Here is a 13,360-nt window from a genome sequence, read left to right on the forward strand (position 1 = left end):
TATGTGCCTGTTTTATTGGGGAGAGTGTGAGCAGGATTATTCCCCAAACTCCACATTATTCCTCCCCCGTGAAGATGACACTATTTTGTGTTTCTATTTTGTTCTGTATCGGTTGCCTGCGCTCCCCCAATCTTTGGAGAAAGTTGATCGCCCTGAAGAACCCGAGAAACATCACCGGGGTTTGAACAGAAGGACTTTATTATATGATATATGTGATTTGTCACTTTTTTCACTATTCTAAGGATGTCTTCTCTCTACCCCCTTTGTATCTAAAGCCCTCTCCCACCTTAAACCTTTCTCACTGACTGCCCCACACCTCTGGAATGCGCTTCCCCTCAATACCCAACTAGCACCCTCTCTATCCACCTTTAATACCCACTTTAAGACACTCTTGCTTAACGAAGCATATGAGTAGCACTGTGGCTAATACTATACACTAATACTAATATGAATATACTAATACTATACATGATACATAAAGCTTGGCCCCCTGCAGACGCACTTACCAGAACGCCCTCCTACTGTCTCTGTACATTCTTCCCACCAACCAATTAGACTGTAAGCTCCTCGAGGCAGGGACTCCTCTTCCGAAATGTTACTTTTATGTCTGAAGCAGTTATTCCCATGATCTGTTATTTGTATTTATTGTTATTTATATGATTATCACGTGTATTACTGCTGTAAAGCGCCGGGTACATTAATGGTGCTATATAAATAAAGACATACATACATTATTTGAGATTATTTCATATATCATTTTTTTAAAAGTCACAGGTTTACACTGTATGTCACAATATATGATTTGAGTTTAAAGTTGATCTATAGATCCTCTAATATACACGGATTGACTGTTGCACATCTGTGGTGGGTGCGCCAGTTTTAGAACATCTTGTGTGTGGTTATAAATATTCACAAGAGTAAGCTACTGTGTGGGCTGTGATATTATTGGGTCAACATATCAGTCGTACAACTGCCTGTGCTGTAATATGTCACCAATTTGCTAATTTTTTAAACAAGAGATAGAGGGATACACACAGATGGTTGGATAGAATGATGGACAGGCAGAGAGATGGATGAATGGAGAGAGATGGTTGAAGAGATGGTTGAACGGACGGAGAGAGATGGATAGACGGACAGAGTGATGGATGGATGGATGGATGGACGGAGAGATGGATGGATGGACGGAGAGATGGATGGATGGACGGAGAGATGGGTGGATGGACAGAGAGATGGATGGATGGAGAGACGGATGGACGGACGGAGAGATGGATGTATGGATGGACAGATGGATGGATGAACGGACAGATGGATGGACGGACGGAGAGATGAATATATAGAGAGTTGGATGGGTAGAGAGATGGAGGGGTAGAGAGATGGAGGGATAGAGAGTTGGATGGGTAGAGAGATGGAGGGATAGAGAGTTGGATGGATAGATGGAGGATACAGACATGAATTAATAGAAGGATTGATAGAGAGATGGATGGATATATATATAGAGAGAGTTGGATGGATAGTGAGATGAATTAATAGAAGAAAGGATAGAGAGAGATGAATGGATAGAGGGATAGGAAGAGAAAAGGTTCCTATGAATCCACAAATGGGATGTTTTGGGCCCAATGTAACTGCAGTTTTGGCTCCTGCCCAGTATAACTTCATCCCTGCTGCATACCCCAGTGCCCCCATCTCACCTGTAAGGAGTTGGAAGCTGCACCGATGAGGAGCCCCAAGGACTGCGCCACGAGTGCGGTGGAGGTGGCGAGAGCAGAGAAGAGGAGGAAGCGTGCGGCCTCGGGGGGCTGACCTGTCATCCAGTACACAATGCTGCAGTATGCAATGGGGCACACCACCTGTGGGCAGAGGGACACTATGAAAATCCGCATAGAGACGGGCACTGATAGGACAGGAACACTGATAAGACACAGGCACAGAGACGGGCACTGATAGAACAGGGGCACAGAGACGGGCACTGATAGAACAGGGGCACAGAGACGGGCACTGATAGAACAGGTGCACACAGATGGGCACTGATAGGATGGACACAGAGACTGGCACTGATAAGACGGGAACAGAGACTGGCACTGATAGGACTGGGGCACAGAGACGGGCACTGATAGGACTGGGGCACAGAGATGGGCACTGATAGGACAGGGGCACAGAGATGGGCACTGATAGGACAGGGGCACAGAGACGGGCACTGATAGGACAGGGGCACAGAGATGGGCACTGATAGGATGGACACAGAGACTGGCACTGATAGAACGGGCACAGATATGGGCACTGATAGCACAAGTGCACAGAGATGGGCACTGATAGGACAGGGGCACAGAGACGGGCACTGATAGGACAGGGGCACAGAGACGGGCACTGAAAGGATGGACACAGAGACTGGCACTGATAGAACGGGCACAGATATGGGCACTGATAGCACAAGTGCACAGAGATGGGCACTGATAGGACAGGGGCACAGAGATGGGCACTGATAGGACAGGGGCACAGAGATGGGCACTGATAGGACAGGGGCTCAGAGATGGGCACTGATAGAACAGGGGCACAGAGACTGGCACTGAAAGGACATGGGCACAGAGACTGGCACTGATAGGACAGAGGCACAGAGACTGGCACTGATAGGACAGGGGCACAGAGACAGGCACTGATAGGACAGGGGCACAGAGACTGGCACTGATAAAACAGGGGCACAGAGACTTGCACTGAAAGGACATGGGCACAGAGACAGGCACTGATAGGACGGGCACAGAGACTGGCACTGATAGGACTGGGACACAGAGATGGCTACTGATAGGACAGAGGCACAGAGACAGGCACTGATAGGACAGGGGCACAGAGACTGGCACTGATAAAACAGGGGCACAGAGACTGGCACTGAAAGGACATGGGCACAGAGACAGGCACTGATAGGACAGGGTCACAGAGACTGGCACTGATAAGACAGGGGCACAGAGATGGGCACTGCTAGTGCTTAATGGGCACAGAGACTGGCACTGATAAGACAGGGGCACAGAGATGGGCACTGCTAGTGCTTAATGGGCACAGAGACTGGCACTGATAAGACAGGGGCACAGAGATGGGCACTGCTAGTGCTTAATGGGCACAGAGACTGGCACTGATAAGACAGGGGCACAGAGATGGGCACTGCTAGTGCTTAATGGGCACAGAGACTGGCACTGATAAGACAGGGGCACAGAGATGGGCACTGATAGGACAGGGGCACAGAGATGGGCACTGATAGGATGGACACAGAGACTGGCACTGATAGAACGGGCACAGATATGGGCACTGATAGCACAAGTGCACAGAGATGGGCACTGATAGGACAGGGGCACAGAGACGGGCACTGATAGGACAGGGGCACAGAGACGGGCACTGATAGGATGGACACAGAGACTGGCACTGATAGAACGGGCACAGATATGGGCACTGATAGCACAAGTGCACAGAGATGGGCACTGATAGGACAGGGGCACAGAGATGGGCACTGATAGGACAGGGGCACAGAGATGGGCACTGATAGGACAGGGGCTCAGAGATGGGCACTGATAGAACAGGGGCACAGAGACTGGCACTGAAAGGACATGGGCACAGAGACTGGCACTGATAGGACAGAGGCACAGAGACTGGCACTGATAGGACAGGGGCACAGAGACAGGCACTGATAGGACAGGGGCACAGAGACTGGCACTGATAAAACAGGGGCACAGAGACTTGCACTGAAAGGACATGGGCACAGAGACAGGCACTGATAGGACGGGCACAGAGACTGGCACTGATAGGACTGGGACACAGAGATGGCTACTGATAGGACAGAGGCACAGAGACAGGCACTGATAGGACAGGGGCACAGAGACTGGCACTGATAAAACAGGGGCACAGAGACTGGCACTGAAAGGACATGGGCACAGAGACAGGCACTGATAGGACAGGGTCACAGAGACTGGCACTGATAAGACAGGGGCACAGAGATGGGCACTGCTAGTGCTTAATGGGCACAGAGACTGGCACTGATAAGACAGGGGCACAGAGATGGGCACTGCTAGTGCTTAATGGGCACAGAGACTGGCACTGATAAGACAGGGGCACAGAGATGGGCACTGCTAGTGCTTAATGGGCACAGAGACTGGCACTGATAAGACAGGGGCACAGAGATGGGCACTGCTAGTGCTTAATGGGCACAGAGACTGGCACTGATAAGACAGGGGCACAGAGATGGGCACTGCTAGTGCTTAATGGGCACACAGATATAGAGCCTGCACTGCCAGGAACTTCTAGGACAGATTGTTATAGGGTAAAGTTATCTCTAAGACTGGGTGTCACAGGAAGTGTTACCTGGAAGGGGATATCTGCCATGGTCTTGGCCAGATAATACGCCTTCAGACTGTACCAGTAATTCAGGTGCTCTCTGAGGAATACGGACATCTCCAGGGGGACTGTGGGGGAAGAGAGAGACTGAGAGAGGGGGGAGAGACTGAGGGGGGAGAGAGAGACTTAGACTGAAAGAGGGGAGACTGAAAGAGGGGAGAGAGACAGAGAGGGGAGAGAGAGACAGAGAGGGGAGAGAGACTGGGAGGGGAGGGAGACAGAGAGAGGAGGGAGACTGAAAGAGGGGAGAGAGGGGGGAGAGAGATTGAGAGAGGGGAGAGAGATTGAGAGAGGGGAGAGAGATTGAGAGAGGGAAGAGAGACTGGGAGAGGGAGACTGAGAGGGAGAGAGACAGAGAGGGGAGAGAGAGACAGAGAGAGGAGGGAGACTGAAAAAGGGGAGAGAGACTGAGAGAGGGGAGGGAGACTGAGAGAGGGGAGGGAGACAGAGGGAAGAGGAGGGAGACTGAAAGAGGGGAAAGAGACAGAGAGAGGGGAGAGAGACTGGGAGGGGAGGGAGAGAGGGTAGAGACAGACAGAGAGGGAGCAGAGAAAGGTAGGAGAGGGAGACAGCGGTGTGGAAGGGAGAGAGAGGAAATTACGAAAGTGACAGACTGAAAGAGGGGTGAAGAGAGAGAGTAGGGGAAGAGAAAGAGAAGGGGAGAGACATAGAGACTGGGAGAGAGGGGGCTGGATAATAGTGCAGGGAATGGAGACTGAGGGGGTAGAGTGAGATGGTCTGAGTATGTAGGGTTACTATAGCATCTGCAGGGTATTATAGGGTATGTGAGGTTATTATAGGGTGTGTGAGTTACTATAGAGTAATTGGAATTACATTAAGATCTGTGGAGTCAATTAATGGTACTGTATGTGGGGTTATTATAGGGTCTGGGGGTTATAGAATATCTGGTTATTATAGGGGTTGTGGGCAGTGACGTAGCTAGACATGCACGGGCCCCGGGCAAAAACATTTCCAGGGCTCATTAATATTAATACTGACTGCAATATTTTCTCCCTCTCCCACTCTCTCACTGATCCTCGCCCTCATCAACCCTTCTCATCCCTCCTCTGAATCATCCCTCATCATCATCTCTGCCCCTCCCCATCATAATCATCATCTCTCCCCCTCCCCATCATAATCATCATCTCTCCCTCTCATCTCTCCCCCTCATCCTAATCTACCCCTCCTCCTCTTTTCCCCACCATCATCACCTCTCTCCCCCTCCCTCCACCATCATCATCATCATCATCATCACCTCTCTCCCCCACTTCCCCCCCCCGCTCTCTAGTGATCTGAACCGAAACTCTTTCTTACTTCCGGTGTCTGCTGCTAGAGGGCGCTCCTCTCCTGCTCTGACTCTGTAACAGCTGCTGATTCCTCTGACAGCTTATCCTCTGTTTAACGCTGGGGGCCCAGCGCCTACCATCTCCCCTTGCCTGTCTGAAGAGAGCGATGGGCTGCCGACAGGGGGGGAGTGGGTCCCCCAAGAGCGCGGGTCCCCGGGCTTTAGCTATGCCCCTGGTTGTGGGTCTTTTATAGGATCTGCGTAATTACTATTGGGGTGTGGAGTATACAGGGGCTCTTACAGGTCAGCACGGTGGGCATGAGGGCAGCAAACATTAGGAAGAGCATGGAGAAGAACAGAAAGCCAGTGTTATTGAACACTTTGCCAGCGTCGTCGCCAATGTGCAGGTACAGCAGCCCGATCAGCACTCCGATACATAGGTGGGACATGAAACGCAAGTGAGTGAGGACCTGGGGGGAGAGAACAGAACAGGTAACCCCTCCACCTCTCCCCCCACCTCCCAGTGCAACGTGAGACCTCGGTGGGGGAGGGCAGAGGGGGGAAAAGAACAGAACAGGTAACCCCTCCACCTCCCTGTGCAAAGTGAGACCTCTGGGGGAGGGAGGGGGAAGATAACAGAACAGGTAACCCCCCATCTCTCCTCCCCGGTGCAAAGTGAGACTTCGGGGGGAGGGGGGAGAGCACTACAGGTAACCCCTCCAGCTCTTTCCCCCCCCCCCACCCATGCACAGTGAAGCCTGTGGGGGGGAGAACACTACAGGTAACCCTCCCCCCCAGATGCACAGGTGTGTGAGCTGACAGGAGTGGTTCCGCCTCCACGTCCATCAACAAGGTAGGATCTCCCATCCTCCCACCAGTTGGGTCCCTCCCTCAGGTATGGTTTCTCCCTCTCTTTCCTCCCTCCCCCGGGCACCGTCTCTCTCCCCCTTCCCAGTGTGGAGGTGGCGGCCCTTCCTCAGGTGTTGCCCCCCGCCCGCTCCCCCCATACCGTGTCTCTCAGGATAGAGATGAATGTGCGTTTGAAGAGGATGCAGAACTGGTTCATGGAGCTCGTGGCAAATGTGTGGCTCTCAATGTGTCCAGGGATCTCCTGTGGGGACAGGGACAACAGCTTGTATACACACTGTGTGTGTGAGTGTATTTGTGTGTTTGTCACTGTGTGTGTGTGTCACTGGGTGTGTGTGTGTGTCACTGGGTGTGTGTGTGTGACACTATGTGTGTGTGTGACACTGTGTGTGCGCGTGCGTGTGTGTGGGTATATATAGTTAGTAGGGGGCAGGGTTATACACACATTGGGCAAGTGGAAAGGATTACACACTCACGTTGCTGCAGTGGGCGGGTTTACGCACTCACGTTGCTGCAGTGGGTGGGGTTACACACTCACGTTGCTGCAGTGGGTGGGGTTACACACTCACATTGGCACAGTGGGTGGGGTTATACACTCACATTGGCTCTGCAAACGGTTACACACTCATGTTGATGCAGTGGGAGGGATTTCACACTCACATTTGTGCAGTGAGGGGTTACACACTCACATTGGTGCAGTAGGTGGGGTTAAACAGGTTGGCTCAGTGGTCAGGGTTACACACTCATGTTGGTGCAGTGGGCAGGATTACACACTCACGTTGAAGAAGTGGGCGGGGTTAAACATTCACATTGAATATGTGGGCGGGGTTACACATTCACGTTAGTGCAGTGGGCGGGGTTACACACTCACATTGGCGCAGTTGGTGGGGATACACACTCACATTGGCGCAGTTGGTGGGGATTCACACTCACGGTGGCGCAGTGGACGGGGTTAGACACTCGCGTTTCTGCAGCAGACAGGGTTACACACTCACGTTGGCACAGTGGACAGGTTTACACACTCACATGGGTGCAGTGGGTGGGGTTACACTCATTGGTGCAGTGGGTGGGTTACACACTCACATTGGTGCAGTGGGTGGGGTTACACACTCACATTGGTGCAGTGGTGGGGTTAGACACTCACATTGGCGCAGTGGGTGGGGTTACACACTCACATTGGCGCAGTGGGTGGGGTTACACACTCACATTGGTGCAGTGGGTGGGGTTACACACTCACATTGGTGCAGTGGTGGGGTTAGACACTCACATTGGCGCAGTGGTGGGGTTAGACACTCACATTGGCGCAGTGGGTGGGGTTACACACTCACATTGGCGCAGTGGGTGGGGTTACACACTCACATTGGTGCAGTGGGTGGGGTTAGACACTCACATTGGCGCAGTGGTGGGGTTAGACACTCACATTGGCGCAGTGGTGGGGTTAGACACTCACATTGGCGCAGTGGGTGGGGTTACACACTCACATTGGTGCAGTGGGTGGGGTTACACTCACGTTGGCGCAGTGGGCGGGGTCTCTCTTGGCAGGCTTGCTTTTCTCCCTGGAGATTGGGCACAGCCCGTCCTGCACGGCGTGGAATAACACTGGATTCAAGTCTCCATACTCCCCCGATGCCAACTCAATAACTGCTCCAGGAGGGAAAGAGGGGGCAGTTATGTGGGGGGAGGTGTTACTGGGAGGGCAGAAATTAAAGTCGGAGGTGTAGAAGTAACACTTAAGTGTGGAGGGGGGCGTGCAGGGGAGGCAGATATATGGGAGGGTATATATGTGCTCACTGAAGTCAGCGGGTTGGGGTAGGTGGGGCAGATATATAACTCACTGAAGTCAGCGGGTTGTGGTAGGTGGGGCAGATATATAACTCACTGAAGTCAGTGGGTTGGGGTAGGTGGGGCAGATATATAACTCACTGAAGTCAGCGGGTTGGGGTACGTGGGGCAGATATATAACTCACTGAAGTCAGCGGGTTGGGGTACGTGGGGCAGATATATAACTCACTGAAGTCAGCGGGTTGGGGTACGTGGGGCAGATATATAACTCACTGAAGTCAGCGGGTTGGGGTACGTGGGGCTGATATTTAACTCACTGAAGTCAGCGGGTTGTGGTAGGTGGGGCAGATATATAACTCACTGAAGTCAGCGGGTTGTGGTAGGTGGGGCAGATATATAACTCACTCAAGTCAGCGGGTTGGGGTAGGTGGGGCAGATATATAACTCACTGAAGTCAGCGGGTTGGGGTACGTGGGGCAGATATATAACTCACTGAAGTCAGCGGGTTGAAGTCAGCGGGTTGGGGTAGGTGGGGCTGATATTTAACTCACTGAAGTCAGCGGGTTGTGGTAGGTGGGGCAGATATATAACTCACTGAAGTCAGCGGGTTGTGGTAGGTGGGGCAGATATATAACTCACTCAAGTCAGCGGGTTGGGGTAGGTGGGGCAGATATATAACTCACTGAAGTCAGCGGGTTGGGGTACGTGGGGCAGATATATAACTCACTGAAGTCAGCGGGTTGGGGTACGTGGGGCAGATATATAACTCACTGAAGACAGCGGGTTGGGGTACGTGGGGCAGATATATAACTCACCGAAGTCAGTGGGTTGTGGTAGGTGGGGCAGGTATATAACTCACTGAAGTCAGTGGGTTGTGGTAGGTGGGGCAGGTATATAACTCACTGAAGTCAGCGGGTTGGGGTAGGTGGGGCAGGTATATAACTCACTGAAGTCAGCGGGTTGGGGTAGGTGGGGCAGGTATATAACTCACTGAAGTCAGCGGGTTGGGGTACGTGGGGCAGATATATAACTCACTGAAGTCAGTGGGTTGTGGTACGTGGGGCAGATATATAACTCACTGAAGTCAGCGGGTTGGGGTAGGTGGGGCAGGTATATAACTCACTGAAGTCAGCGGGTTGGGGTACGTGGGGCTGATATTTAACTCACTGAAGTCAGCGGGTTGTGGTAGGTGGGGCAGATATATAACTCACTGAAGTCAGCGGGTTGTGGTAGGTGGGGCAGATATATAACTCACTGAAGTCAGCGGGTTGTGGTAGGTGGGGCAGATATATAACTCACTCAAGTCAGCGGGTTGGGGTAGGTGGGGCAGATATATAACTCACTGAAGTCAGCGGGTTGGGGTACGTGGGGCAGATATATAACTCACTGAAGTCAGCGGGTTGGGGTACGTGGGGCAGATATATAACTCACTGAAGACAGCGGGTTGGGGTACGTGGGGCAGATATATAACTCACTGAAGTCAGCGGGTTGGGGTAGGTGGGGCAGATATATAACTCACTGAAGTCAGCGGGTTGAAGTCAGCGGGTTGGGGTAGGTGAGGCAGATATATAACTCACTGAAGTCAGCGGGTTGGGGTAGGTGGGGCAGATATATAACTCACTGAAGTCAGCGGGTTGGGGTAGGTGGGGCAGATATATAACTCACTGAAGTCAGCGGGTTGGGGTAGGTGGGGCAGATATATAGCTCACTGAAGTCAGCGGGTTGTGGTATGTGGGGCAGATATATAACTCACTGAAGTCAGCGGGTTGGGGTAGGTGGGGCAGATATATAACTCACTGAAGTCAGCGGGTTGGGGTACGTGGGGCAGATATATAACTCACTGAAGTCAGCGGGTTGGGGTAGGTGGGGCAGATATATAACTCACTGAAGTCAGCGGGTTGGGGTAGATGGGGCAGATATATAACTCACTGAAGTCAGCGGGTTGGGGTAGGTGGGGCAGATATATAACTCACTGAAGTCAGCGGGTTGGGGTAGGTGGGGCAGATATATAACTCACTGAAGTCAGCGGGTTGGGGTAGGTGGGGCAGATATATAACTCACTGAAGTCAGCGGGTTGGGGTAGGTGGGGCAGATATATAACTCACTGAAGTCAGCGGGGTTGTGGTACGTGGGGCAGATATATAACTCACTGAAGTCAGCGGGGTTGTGGTACGTGGGGCAATGGAGTCCCAGGCCCTTCAGATACGGGATGAGATCAGTTACGGACCCTCGATATATACACTGCCCCTGACTGAGGATATACAGCTGGAAGCAGACAGAGAGACATGTATATATACACAGATACATACATATAGACAGACAGACAGACATATATACATACATACATACATACATACATACATACATACATACATACAGACAGACATATATACACACATACATACATACATACATACAGACAGACATATATACACACATACATACATACATACATACATACATACATACATACATACATACATACATACACATGGCTTCTCCATTTTGGCTTTATTTTTGTTAAATAAATTATGACACAGTGTAATATGTCATGTGTTGTTGTTCATCTGAGGTTGTATTTACCTAATTTTAAGACCTGCTAAGGAACAGATGATTGTTATTATGTCCTGATATGTAAAACCATGGAATTCAAAGGGTGTACTTTCTTTTTCACACAACTGTACAGTATATATACACAGAAATAAACGGGAGAATCGTTCAAGGGAACCTTCAACAAGAGTGTGTGACCCGTGTATCCTGCCCGTGCTCACGTATGTCTCCAATCGGTCTCCATTATATGAACCTCTGCACACATCTCTTACACATACATACATATATAGGTATATATAAGATAGGGAGAAGGTTCGAGAAGGGAGTATCCCTGGAGGACAAGAGGAGGGGGAGCCTCTGGGAGAAAGTATAAAAATAATCGTAAAGTAATAACCCAGAGCAGGCCCCTTATATTTTGTTGTGTTGAAGATGGGACAGTGCCCCTGAGTTAGGATCCCAGGTGAACGCAGATGAAGTGCTACAGATCGTAAAGATAGGGAAACGGCACGCCACAGCGGGCCTCCGGAAAGAGGGCTCCCGGGTGTCGGCGGATCGGATCGAACCGCAGGTCCGCATTTATTTTTCTCATCAGCTGGTATGGAAGTGGCAGTTCCCAAACAGCCGAACGGTGTTGTCACCAATCGCAAAGGACCCCCCTGATTTTCCCGTAGGGGCTCAGGGAACCCGGGTTAATACAGAAGATGGTACTGAAGTAATACGTGGGGCCGGGTCCGACTCAAGAAAGGAACCAATTGGTGTCTAATAGCTTCATTCACTGCCTATTGCAGGTGTCTATATATATATATATATATATATATATATATATATATATATAATATATATATATATTGCTTATGATGAGCGCCTTTTTTCCATTGTCACTAACCTACCTATTACAGCAGAGTATAGCATACAGCGCCTGGGTGCCCCGGCTGTGGTTTGAACATGTATTATACATGTTGGTGTCTACTGACCATCTTAGGGGGCAGCTCTGGTTACGTTGCGTAATATACTAATTTCACATATATATATATATATATATATATATATATATACAACAGATTGCCTTCCCAGCAGGGGAAGCAAAGAAACAGCACTCAATAGTATGTAGCAAAAAGATTGTATTCAAACAACATGACAGCACATGTAAACCAACGTTTCGGTCCGATAAGGACCTTCTACAGGGAAGTGCTGAAGAAGGTCCTTAGTGGACCGAAACGTTGGTTTACATGTGCTGTCATGTTGTTTGAATACAATCTTTTTGCTACATACTACTGAGTGCTGTTTCTTTGCTTCCCTGCTGGGAAGGCAATCTGTTGCATATACTTGTCTTATGGCACCTGATGATTTGACTCTTTTGCTTGGAGTGCCAGCTGTGCTCTATCTGTATATATACCTGGCGTAGAGGCTATTGATCAGCTGCTGAAGTGGATGTCTCTTTTCAGCCTTTGTGTGAGGTTTGTTTTCTAGCTGTAACCCTTGATACATTATATCAGTATGGTTGTATATACACCCTGCTTATTAACTGCCACACTGTAGCTTCATTGCCTCTTATTTTGAGCGCTTGATCTATAATTGTATCAAATCGTGTCCTTCATTCAACAGGACATCTATTGTGAGACACACTTTGGTTTAGCCCTTGGGATAGCACTCCCAGTATACCCACTACCTACATGCTGTCAATCTCTCACTGAGGGGATTTCATTCACATTTCTAAACCATTTATTCACTTTGCTGTCTATATTACATATATGTTAATAACATTTTATTATTATTTTAGTTTTAGTGGCGTTTCCTATGGTAGCTCTTATGTATACCCGATACTGAGTATATATATATTCAGGATACTATATTGGAGTGCCTGTGAAATCGTTTTATATATATATATATATATATATATATATATATATATATATATATATAGTTGAAAACGATTTCTCAGGCACTCCAATATAGTATCCTGAATGGGCTGGTGCATATCCCATAAAGATAGCAAATACATACATTACCAGAAACTGGCAAAAAGGAGACAGCACTCAGGCAGGTAAAATCAGTAAGTGTATTAAAACACAAAGCACAGAAGTCCCCCTGTGGGATCGAAACGTTGGACTTCTGTGCTTTGTGTTTTACTGTATTTACATGCCTGAGTGCTGTCTCCTTTTTATATATATATATATATATATATATATATATATATATATATATATATATATATATATATATATAAATGTAAATACAACTGTATGCTCATCCGCATGTCTTAGGCAGGTCTGCAACCCCACCTTTCACCATTATCACCCAGCACACAGCACTTCCACTGCAGCAAGGGATTCTGGGGAATGACATGCAAATGAGCACACAGTGCCACTTTTTGCTTCAAAAAACATTTTTAACATGGTTCCCTATAGGCTTAAGCTTGCTGCATGGTCACAGCTTTGAGCACAGCCAGGGTTAAGGTGCATACCCAGAAAACCACCCACAGACAGCTTTTTTTTTTTTTTT

The 13,360-nt window shown here is 49.4% G+C and overlaps 1 protein-coding gene across 4 annotated transcripts in view; it reads right to left on the minus strand.

Annotated features, from left to right (window-relative positions):
* The window catches only part of ABCG4 (ATP binding cassette subfamily G member 4), a 58,309-nt gene that overhangs the window by 2,141 nt on the left and 42,808 nt on the right, over nucleotides 1-13,360 (minus strand). For 3 of the 4 annotated variants that reach the window (XM_075604157.1, XM_075604156.1, XM_075604158.1), the window contains 6 exons: nucleotides 10,459-10,573; nucleotides 8,037-8,167; nucleotides 6,669-6,770; nucleotides 5,961-6,129; nucleotides 4,342-4,442; nucleotides 1,689-1,847 (listed from right to left, as the gene is read on the minus strand). In XM_075604157.1, coding sequence (XP_075460272.1) covers nucleotides 1,689-1,847; nucleotides 4,342-4,442; nucleotides 5,961-6,129; nucleotides 6,669-6,770; nucleotides 8,037-8,167; nucleotides 10,459-10,573 — 777 coding nt within the window. Of the gene's footprint in view, nucleotides 1-506; nucleotides 707-1,688; nucleotides 1,848-4,341; nucleotides 4,443-5,960; nucleotides 6,130-6,668; nucleotides 6,771-8,036; nucleotides 8,168-10,458; nucleotides 10,574-13,360 lie in introns of all 4 variants that reach the window. The other variant, XR_012802152.1, reaches the window with a different exon arrangement.

Source organism: Ascaphus truei, chromosome 6, assembly GCF_040206685.1.
Source record: "Ascaphus truei isolate aAscTru1 chromosome 6, aAscTru1.hap1, whole genome shotgun sequence".
In the NCBI taxonomy this organism is placed as follows: domain Eukaryota; kingdom Metazoa; phylum Chordata; class Amphibia; order Anura; family Ascaphidae; genus Ascaphus; species Ascaphus truei.